The sequence below is a fragment of the Drosophila sulfurigaster genome, chromosome X (assembly GCF_023558435.1).
Source record: "Drosophila sulfurigaster albostrigata strain 15112-1811.04 chromosome X, ASM2355843v2, whole genome shotgun sequence".
In the NCBI taxonomy this organism is placed as follows: Eukaryota; Metazoa; Arthropoda; class Insecta; order Diptera; family Drosophilidae; genus Drosophila; species Drosophila sulfurigaster.
The window spans coordinates 30,928,740-30,940,747 of NC_084885.1; the positions used below are offsets into that span (position 1 = coordinate 30,928,740).

A 12,008-nucleotide genomic window follows, 5' to 3' on the forward strand; every position below is an offset into this window, starting at 1 on the left:
GCATTGAGATGTTTAGGCAAAAACAACAACAACAACAGCAACAACTGGTAAATAACAGTTGGTGTGCAATTAATTTAGCAAATTGTTTGCTCAGCACAAATATACACACACACACACACACAGACACGCATACACACAACATGCAGCACGTGAGGCAAGCGCATGTGGCACATACAACTCGCATATATTTGCTTGAAGTTCGAGGAGCAGCCATTAGATGGGACAGAAGGGGAAAAGAGGGGAGGGAGTGGTGAGGAGGAGGCAGCAGCCGGCGCACGTTTCACTCTCGACAGCCTTTGCCTGGCCTCCTCCTCCTCCTCCTCATCTCTTCCTTTGCTGCCCAGGCGCACTAAACAAATACAATTTAACTTCCACTTTCAACACATCAACACACACACACCCAACTACACACACACATACAGTTTTACCCCTCTTGCAACAGCATCTCCCTGATAATGGCCAGCAGCCAAGTCAATTAGCGCCGCTGTCAGAGCGTCCCAGAGTCCAGGACACGGCGGCTAGTGTCGAAAGTCCTGCGAAAACGCATTCAATTAAAGTTGACCCCAGTCGAAACTTTTTTGGCCCAGTTGGGCAGAAATTATTGCTACCCAAAGAAAGCAAATAGGCAAGCTGCAGTGGGGAATGCTCGGCTAAGCGATACCCGGTACATATTTGTAAAGATTACAAGATTATAATAATAATATAATATGCTCTAAAAAATTGTTTCTCTAATCTACTCTACACAACTCTACACACCTCTACACTACTCTACTCAACTCTACACTACTCTCTACTAGTCTACACAACTCTACACATCTCTACGCAACTCTACATAACTCTGCACTACTCTCTACTACTCTACACAATTCTACACAACTTTACAAAACTCTACACAACTCTACACATCTCAACTCTACTCTACACAACTCTATATACTACTCTACATAACTTTACACAACTCTAATCTACTCTACATAACTCTACACTACTCTACACAATTCTATTCTACTCTACACAACTTTTCACATCTCAACTCTACTCTACACAACTCTATATACTATTCTACATAACTTTACACAACTCTAATCTACTCTACATAACTCTACACTACTCTACACAATTCTACTCTACTCTACACAACTCTACACATCTCAACTCTACTCTACATAACTCTATATACTACTCTACACAAAACTTTACATAACTCTACTCTACTCTACACAGCTCTACACAACTCTACACACCTATACACTACTCTACCCAACTCTACACTACTCTCTACTACTCTACACAACTCTACACATCTCTACGCAACTCAACATAACTTTACACAACTCCACAAAACTCTACTAAAGAAGATTACCTATTAATCACATAGTGATAATACCCTTCAACACTAATGTTAACGGGTATTAAAAGCACTGAGAGTGTGAGCCATATTTAACTCATCGACTAATCAAAGTGACAGCTGACCAAGAGGGTGCATTGAACTGTGCGGCTTAAGAGAAGAGGTGGAGAGCGGGAGGAGGGGAGAGGGTTGGGGTTTGGGTCTTGGCTATCGAAGTGCTTGCACCTGCCGAATAAGTGCAGATTGGGCGCAGAGCGCATTCAAATAATGCACACGTGCTTATCATCTCAGAGGCAGCACGTGCTCCATGTGGGCCAGAATGTGATGGAAGAGCTGCTTAAAAGACGCTAACGGGACTGCAGCAAAATACACAACAAGCGCAGCAACGCATCGAGCAACAATGCATGCAACAATGAGGCAACAATTGGCAATCCTTCTGCTCGCCAGTCTGGGTAATGCAACAAATGCAACAACAACAACATCATCGCTGTAAAGCACATATTGAATTTCCCTTTCTTTCTTTTAGCATTTGAGCTAAGTTCAGCTTGGCTCTTTAAGCTGCCCAAGCTGGAGGATTTGGTGGAGAAACTCGATGAGAAGAAGCAGAAAGAGCAACTGAAAAAACTCGATTTTCTCAATTGGTTTGCAGACAAAGAGGAGAAGAAGGTGGAAGAATGGGAAAAGCTCAAGCAATGGTTTGAAGATAAAAAGCTCAAAGAGCTCGAATTCTTTGAGAGCAAAAAGGAAAAGCTCGACGATGAGATCGAAGGTAAACTGCTGAAGAAGAAGAACAAGATAGGAAAGAAGCAAAAGACTCGAACCACAACCGATTGCTATGAAGCGACCACAGAGAGCACAGGATACGAGGAGAAATCGTATCAGTCAGCGGAACAGCAGGAGGATGAGGAGGAGCAGGAGGAACAGGTGGCGGTGACGAAGCAAGAGAATTGCGGATGCAAAAAGAGCAAGAGCTATGGGAACAGTGTGCCCACCGCGTACGATGTGCGTGAGGATTACGAGGATGGCATTCGTTATTTCACATAACATGTTGTGCATAATTACCATTTTTAATAAAAAAAAATACATATACATATATATACGATATATATTATGAAAATACTTACGCATAGCTGAAGCCATGCCCACAAAAGTGGCTGGCATATTATGTGATATTTGTCTTGACGCCTGCATATCATTTGCATATAAATTGAATTCCCAGCTTTCGTTTCATTTCGTTTCGTTTCTCACTCACACACACACACACACACACAGCCAATATTTTATATGTACATTTTATGTCAGCATCGCGCTTCAGCAACATCAACATTGTCCTAGATCCATCAAACCTCCCCCCCCCCCACACACTACCGCCGCCACTCGCCGACAGGTGGCGTTTGCAGCCGCAGCTTTTTGGGTTCAGAATCATTCGCATCGCATCGCCACAGCGACGCTTCATCAAAGTTGTCAGCGTCGGCAATGACACATTGTGCCCATTATTTGCATAAAGTAAGAGACTCCGCTTCACTCCCACTCACTCTGCATATATCAGTATGCCACAAAGTGGTTTATCCTGTCGTTAGGATAGACAACCGAAAATGAAATAAGAATTGCAAAAAAACAAGCCAATACCTCATCTAATAAGAAGCTGCAGCGAATGCACCTTAAGTCGATCTCGTTTGTAAGAGCAGCTCAGACTGTCTGTCGCTGTATGCAAATACCAGTCTAGATGCCATTTCATTCACACATATGCAAACACATATGTTTCCATGGAGGAGCAGCTCAAGCTAGAGCTTTGAGTAAATTCGGTGACAATTCACAGAGACAGCTTTGACTATCGAAAGCTCATTTAATTTTTTACATATTGGTTCACTTTGACGCTGACAATTTTAATTAATAAATTCTGGTCACTTACCGTATGCCAATTGCAGCAAATTATTTATTTTATTTACTCAAACACATTTGCTTTTGCAAAAACACAAAAAAATGCAAAAAAAACACTTATACGCTTTATTTATTTCATTTACTTTACTTTTCAAATACAGCAGCTTGAAAAAAAAAAACAACAAAAAACACACACACTTATTTCCTTTCATTTATTTGCTTTACTTCACTCACCCATACATATGCGTGCGTTACAAGGAATTGACTTCAACTTAAAAGAAAAAACACACACACATTTGCACTTTCTTTCCTTTTATTTGATTTGCTTCACACGCACACACGTAGGCATTTGCTAGAAGGAATCGGCTGCAGCTTGAAAAAAAAACACACACACTTGCACTTCTTTCTTTTCATTTGCTTCGCTTCACACATCCACACGCGCGAGCTGTTGCTCCATTTAAAAGCGAGAGGGGAAGTGGGGATAGAGGTGGACTTTTTTCAGCATAGACGACGCGGCGTCACTTTTCACCTTAACCTCACCTTCGCAAATTGCACTCGAAAAAAATTTAAATAAATGCACTTGAACTATTATAAAATGCATTATTTTGCAACTAATTAGGTAATTAAAGATTCGGCGCATATTATTTAATAATATAAGCAGCTTTTCCTGCATTTTCACTTGCTTGCATTTAACTGCATGCAACTTCAACATTGCAAAACACAAATGCGGCTCAATTCGAAACTTTAATTACCAAAAAAAAGAATATTGATTAAAAAATACATTTTGCACTAAACACAGCACATTTAAAACACAATTTAATTAACCGATCACGAATTAATATTTAATATGCGCAGCTTCCACGATTTCCGACCGTTTTCCATTGACGCGTTGCACAAACTGCTAAAATTCAGGACTGTACAATTTGTGTTCTCTTTTCGCATCCTTCTCTGCTGATCCTCCCGGCCCCCGCCACGACCAATAACACCCATACAACTCACAAAATTCCTTGCTCCGAAGTCCGCTTAAATTTACGACGTACAAAATAGCCACCCGAAGTTGTACTCAAAAGCCGATCGCCACCAACGAAGTCGTCGCACATAGCAACAGACAGATTGGCGACGGCTGACAGAAAAGCAAACCTACATCTTCTCAACTCTTCACACTAGTCAAACGATATTGCATTGCTCAAAGCCTCTCTGCTACTTGCAAATTGTACCACATTTAATACAAATGTACCAAATGTACCCAAATTAGAAGCATTGCTAGAATGTACCGAAAAACGAAAAATGTACCACTTTGGTAACAAATGTACCAAATGTACCACTAGTTGAATGCGGGGGAAGTGCGGTGGGGATCGGCAATATGCAAAACGAGAGAGAGCGAGACTCGATGAGCAAAGGACAAGCTCTCAAATTCATAGGCTGACCAGTTAGTGCGTGGCGAGAGCACAGCTCAGATATCGGATGGTTAAACTGTGCATTAAATTAATTCGCGTGATCGGTTTGATTTATTAATAGTTAATATTAAAAGTTAATAATGCTAATTGTGCAAAATTGGCATTCGGTTCGTAAATTGCGTTGTTTTTTGTTTAATATTTTTGTGCGCAGTGCAAATGCAGTAATTGCCAATTGGCAACTGCTTTAAGTGTGTGTGTGTGTGTGAGTGAAAAAATATTTAAAAGTGCTTTATTTAGTTTAATTAGTATGTGCTGCTAATATGCAAATGCGTAAATAGCAGCAAATAGTAAAGTGTTGTGTTTTTAATGTTATTAAGCATTTTTTTTAATTTTTTCGCGTGTGCAAAGTGCAAAAGTGAGGTTAAGGTGAAAAGTGACGCCGCCTGTTCTTCGCTGAAAATTTTCAGTCAAGCCCTCTCCCCGCTACCCCCCGCGATGCTGCTTGGGGCTGCAGCTAATTTCGTCTAGCACACGCATCTGTGTGCGCGTGTGTGTGAAGCAAAGCAAATGAAAAGAAAGAAGTGCAAATGTGTGTGTGTTTTTTTTGTTTCAAGCTGCAGTCGATTCCTTCTAGCGCACGCATACATATGTCCGAGCGTGTATTTGCAAAGTAAATCAAATAAAAGAAGGAAAGAAGTGCCAATGCTTTTGTTTTTGTGTTTTTTTTTCTTCAAGCTGCAGCCGATTCCTTCTAGCACACGCAAATGTGTGTGTAGCAGTGCAAATAAAAGAGTGCAAGTGTTGTTTTTTGGGTTTCTTTTTTTTTCATTTATTTTTGGTGAAGCAAATATTTGAGTGCATAGTGAAAGTGTTTGTGTGTGTGTAAATGAGTGTCAGTTGCCGATGCCTGTGTTATTCATTCATCAAGCGTAATGGACGCTGCTCTTGCCAACGGAAATGCTTTTTGGTGAGTGACCGTATTTTTTGTACATATTTAAAATAACTTTTGTCAACTTTTGTGACCAAATTATATGAAGAGCTTTTGCGGCGCTTTTAAAATTTAATTTTCTTAAATTGCATTATGGTATTTTTGGTTTATGAGATGTGTAAGATTTTGAACAAATTCTTATTATATTACATTATTCTACTTTGAGAGGGATATAAAAAAAACTTTTAGCGAAGCTGTTTAATTTGATGGACAGCTTTCGAAACGATTGCAAACAGCAAAATCAATAAGCAGCATTATTGGATTTTATTGCTAGCAATTAAAGAGCAGTTGCAGGGTGATTTATACAAAGGGGGGATGCTGCATAGACAAGTTCTATTAGCTTATTTCTCACATTGTTAGTAGATTAGAGCTGCAAGTGCTTCGTCCATTGGCCCCAAGCGGCTGTTTGCAGTCCCCAGCATAATCAGAATTCTTTTTCGTCGTCGTTGTTGTTGTTGTTGTTGTTGTTTTTGCTTCGCCAAACTATGATTATTTTCCAATTGTGATATCAACTGAATGCGAAGGCTGAAGAAAAAAAAGGGAGCAGGAGAGTCAACGATGAGTACGATGTCATTCTAGTCAACTGTTACAAGAAACTTTTGCGAAAACTTCAAGACCCCAGACACCGTGCTAACGAAATTGGGGGGAAGGGAGACAACCAAATGGACAACAGATCCAGCCTATGAGCTGAAATAGTATAAATAAGAAAGTATTGCTATGAATGAACGACTGAACAATGCCCTGCAAACATATCAAGTTGGTAGAATTCCATTAAATTTATAGATCACATATTTTGCGAGTACTGAGAATGTTGTAGCAACATTTAATTTCTTGATGTCTTATTATAAACGAGTATATTTTTCTTATGATATTATGTAATTTAGAGAACTTGAACCAAACTCAACTATTCAACGATTTTAAATGGAAATTCCAATTAGTCTATTTATAAGGATTCTTTATATTATGACTTCTTGTTATATTATTTCTATTTATACAATACAATATGGAAATTCCATTTATTCTGTTGATTTATAAGTATTATAATTTCATTTTAAATTATTTTTATTTATATTTTTCTACTAAACAATTATAGAAATTGCATTTATTCTGTAGAGTTGTAAATATTCTATTGTTCTTTTTATATTATCTCATTCCTTAGTTTCTAATATCTATATACCCAAAATGTATACCTAAATTTCTTACAGGGTATTTGACCACATGAGTTGGGCAAACTTTTTCTGCAGCAGCTTTTTGATAGCCCAATTTCTTTCATTGCTCGTCCGCAATTGTCTCTCTCTTTCATTGCTCGTCCGCAATTGTCTCTCTCTTTCTCTTTCGTTCGCTCTCTCTTTCAGATCAGGAGACGGGGGTCAATCTTGTTAATTTCGATTGCGTTGGCGAAAAGGGGCGCGGGGAATGGGAGAATGTCTAGAGTTGTCTGCCTAATTTCAGTGCGTTGGCGTTCTGCGGTCTCTAAAGCAACCATCCCCATCTCCATCTCTATCTATGCTATCAATCCCATCTATCTATCTATTTATCTAACTGTCTGACTTGGAGTTCTCTCTGTCTGCAACGTCTGCTTGCTTGTTTTGGGGTTATGCACGCATGTGGCGCTTGGGGAGAGAGACAAAGAGAGAGAGAGAGAGAGAGTGGGGGGCCTGAAGCTTGGCTGATGATGGGGATGGGTTACATAGTCCCGTAATCGCAATTAAGATAATCAAAAAAGTTTTGACTGTGGACTGACAGTGCGGTGTTTTTACTTTCGTCTGAGACTTGCGTTTTCTTTACTTTCCCACTTCTTCTTCTTGTTCTTTTTCTTCTTCTTCTGGTTTTTTTTTTTGTTATTCTTCCTTGTCAAACTTCTTGCTCCAGTGGCCCATCGTCTTTTTTTTTTGGGGTTAAGGAGCTGCGCCGCAATGTATGCTACAAGTTTTTGCAACGCTCAGAAAACTGTCGTCCATGGCTAAAGTCGTTGTTCAATTGCCAGAGCGACGAAAGATGCTGTGATGAGGACGTTAAAAACTGAAAAAAAAAACGTGGAGAATAAACATTGCATATACACTAGATACCCTGTAATTAAGTCACTTACAAAATTTGCTTAAATTGCAATCAATTTTAGTATTTTATATATATTAGCTGATTATATTTCGATGGTGTGTCAACTCTACGATGTTAAAGAACCATTTATATTAACTCATTATCGCATCTTATAAAATGAACTGTGTAATTAAGTCACTAATTTAATATTTGCTTAAATTGCAATCAATTTTAGTATTTTATATATATTAGAAGATTATATTTAGATGGTGTGTAAACTGTACGATTTTATAGAATTCTTTTTATTGCTCATCTCATAAAATGAACTGGAGAAACTTTAAAGTGTATGCGTTGATACCCAGTTGGAAGAGTTTTATGCGCAAAGGGTAGGAAAGGAAAAGTTTGTCTGGTCAAGATTGTTGGGCTAGCAGTTGTTTGCTAGGATTTGCGCCAGGGTTACCAAGGCGCGTTTACTTTGTGCGCAAGTTGATGTCCAACAATGTTTTTGTTATTGCATACTTTGCGGCTATTACGAGCATTTGAAGTTCTCAGCCAGAATTTGAAGTTTTATTGCGCCCCAAGAAGAAAACACACCGAGACCAACCAGCAAAGAAACATCACCAACAGCAGCATAAAAGCTGTGGAAAAACTTGAAGAAATTGTCATCATTCCATGCTTCAGCTTTCCTTTTCTTTTCTCTCCATTCTTTTTCTCTCTTTTTTTTGTGATTACAAAAGTTGGCAATTAGCGCTGTGGAGTGAGAGAATTCTAAATGGAGCAGGCAGAAGGGGGAATAAAAATGGTCAATAGTTGTATGCAGTAAATCTGACAGAGATTTTCCAACTCATGAGCAACGAAATCAATTCAAATCAAATAAGGCAACGCATATATCACAGTCCCAGCAGGTGAAAGTTTTAACACACACACACACACATACACACGCACACACATACGCACACGGAAGCGGCATTTAGCTGAGCACACAAAGCGACTTCCGGACTTGCGGACTTCACTTTGGATGCGGATGCGAGCCAAACGAAATGAAAAGCCCCAAACGAAAGTTGGACATGAGACCCAGCTCAAAGCGAATGCGTTGCGACAGGCGTCGAGACATCGCACAGACGTGCCACATTATGTGGCAGACAGCGAACCAGAGGAGTAAAAAGAGGAAGAAGCAACAGCAATGCCAAAAGCAAAAGCAAAAGATGAAGACAAAGCCAGCTAAGGGTAGCAACTGTCAATTGCTGATTGAACACTGTGCTACAAGTTTTCGATTCGTTTTAATTTCATTGAAATATTTTTATAGAAGTATATAAATATATTATATATATATTTTTAAGTACCTAAAGTAGCTTTTAAAACATCTGAATATAAATCTAAATAGAAATCAAGAATAGATTTAATGACATCTAACAAATTTGAAATATTATTAAAGTTTCAAAAGAAGACTTTTGAAACAATCTTTATATATACCCATAATTTAAAATTTCATTATATTTTATTTATTTTTTCTACAGAAGGTTTTTAAAAATATCTCTTTAAAACACATTTTTTCATAGTTTCATAAAATTTTTAAGTTTCTATCGAAGGGTTTTTAAACATCTTATTAAAAATGTAAATACAAAAATATATAAGTATATATATTTTTTTCTATTTACCAAATTTTATAATTTGAAGTTCCCTAAATTAGGTTTGCTTAAAATATCTTAACTGGAATTCATTTAAGATAACCTATTTTAAAAGTTCCTAAAGCAGGTTTTCAAAATATCATTGTAGGAATATATATACATATTTAGTAAAATTCATTATATTTTAATGTTTTTATGTAGGTTCTCTGAAAATCTTAATATTAATGTAATGATAGATATATTTTCTTTAATTTCATCTAACAAATTTAATAATTTATTAATGTTCCTAAAGTAGATTTGTTTAAAATATTCCAATTTAAATATGTGTATGCATAGTTTTTTAATTTCATAATTTATTAAAGTCACTTAAAGAATATATAATATAAATATATATTTGTTGTCAATTATTTGAATTTCCCATTCAATTATAAAAAAAACGTTAAATAAATGTTGAATTTGACAGAATCACAAAAAAACCAAATTGGTTTAATAATAAAGCCAATAAATAAATAAAAGCCAATTAAAAAATACTAAACAAATACTATTACAGAAAAATAGTATTTAATTTTGAGATCCCTTTCTTTTTGAAGCGTAGGTATGAAATGTTAAAGTATTACAATATTACAATATAATATAATATATCAATAAATATTGGAATATTATTATTATTAGAATCGACTTTTTTATCCGCTTGAATATTGTAATATAATACGTGTAAATATTGAAATCGATTCTTTTATCCGTTTCGCAGTTTTGTAGACCAGTTTAAGTCGTGGGCAGCATCAAAGGAAAGGGAGAAAATCAACAGTCTGAAGGGGTCAGCTGAGCATAATTTATGCAAAACTAAATTTGCACTTTAAGATGCTATTCGAAGCTGTCAGACAGACGTTCAGCGAGAGTGGAGCAAAGAACTATCGCAATGCATTTCTTTTCGGCCAAAAAATGCCGGCAATTAAATGGAACATGAAATTCTCTGGCCAGACAGAGAAAGTACTTGGCATTATTTATGGGTCTCGAGTAGTTAGTTTTGTCGAATGCAGGCCAAAAGCCAGAAGATAGAAGACACAAGACAGAAGTGAATTGCTTTTCAAAGGGAAGTATCTAGAGAACCATTCGCAATTGCAATTAACGAACAGAGTCAACAGAATCTGGAATCTGCAAAAAAGTGGAGAAAAGAAACCGCTTGGGTCAACAGAAAATTTCATTGAATACGCTTCGCTGGTTCGCTTCAACTTTCGCTTTTCCCGCCCCCTTCGATGATTTCCATTTCCTTTGGCTTTGGCTTTCGTTTTCGATTTGCATTTTGCTGGGTTATCGCCATTGAAGCAAAGCAAACAAATTAAATAATGTTAATAACAAAATCTTGTTTTCAACATAAACAGCCAGATATGCAAATGACTTCATAACATTGAAACATGCTGACTCGATGGATGGATGGATGAAAGGGGAGGTGGAAGGGGTGCACAACAAACGATATGGATACGAATTTGATGCTGGACAAGACACGTGCCACAACAAGCCGCAACGTGCCACAACCTTTCAATGTAAATACTCCTACCACAAACAACTTCCTGCATACTTTGCATTATTTCTTGTCGTTGAAGTGAATCAAAGCCAAAGTCTGTTGCCACCCAATTTGCATAGATCTGCTTTTGTTGAGGGTCTCTTGAGTTGACAGTACTCGAGCAGCTCAATCAGTCAGCTACACAATGAGTAGACAAAGATCAAATTCAATCAACAGCTCACTAAACTAATGCCACTTGATGTGTCTATTAATTGCATTAAGAAGCACATAAAACTAGATTAAAAGTTGAGCTTATAAAACCATAAAATATGTTTGGTCTTTAATTAATTCTTCTTATCATTTAAAATGCTAAAACAACTTCAAAATGTCAGAAAAGTTTCAGCATGAAATGTTATTCAATTTATATTAGGAAATTTAATCTTCACCACTTATTTCTTATAATAACATGATCTTTAGTAAATTATTTATATATTGCAATCGGTTAGAATGATTTCAGATACGTTTTGAAATGTAATTTAATTTAGCTTTACATGAGATCTTAAATCTTTACCTTTAATTTTAAAAATTAACAACCTTCAATCAATGTTGTATATTTTGTAATCATTTAAAATGATTTTCAAAAAGTTTCTTCATAAAGTTTAATTCATTTTTATATTAAGATCTTAAACTTTACCTCTTATTTCTAATAATAACTCAATCTTTACTAAATTCTTTACATATTGCAATCGATTAAAATGATTTCACAAAAGTTTTTGATATAAGATCTTAAACTTTAGATCTTATTTCGTAATGAAATAAGTAAGATCTTAAGTTTTACCTTATATTTCTAAGTATAATTCCCCCAACATTTTCCACACTCATTTTATTTCCTTACACAGAGAAAAAAAATTCAGATTGAAAAATCTTAAATTGAAAAATTTTCCATCTTAAAAACAACAATCTCGAAATAATTTTTATGTTGAACTAATACCAAATCAAAATGTTTGTAAGATTAAAAACATCCCATTTGATGATTAAAATCTTTATTCAAGAACGTTTTATTGTAGATTGAGAGGAAGATTGCAAATCTTGATTGAAAAATTGTTCGACCTTTTAAAAAAAAACGATGTTTTTTCTAGATTTTTTTTTATAGAATTTTGATTTTGAGTTGAGGGTCAACATTCTCGGTTCACTTTTGATATCAAAGAATTTTAATTCAAGACTT

The 12,008-nt window shown here is 36.3% G+C and overlaps 1 protein-coding gene across 1 annotated transcript; it reads left to right on the forward strand.

Moving 5' to 3' along the window:
• The first annotated feature begins 1,704 nt into the window (after positions 1-1,704).
• Positions 1,705-2,450, forward strand: LOC133848713 (translation initiation factor IF-2). Its single transcript, XM_062284370.1, has 2 exons — positions 1,705-1,800; positions 1,875-2,450. The coding sequence occupies exons 1-2, from the start codon at positions 1,749-1,751 to the stop codon at positions 2,390-2,392; spliced, it is 570 nt and encodes a 189-aa protein (XP_062140354.1). The 5' UTR covers positions 1,705-1,748; the 3' UTR covers positions 2,393-2,450.
• Positions 2,451-12,008: the final 9,558 nt, after the last annotated feature.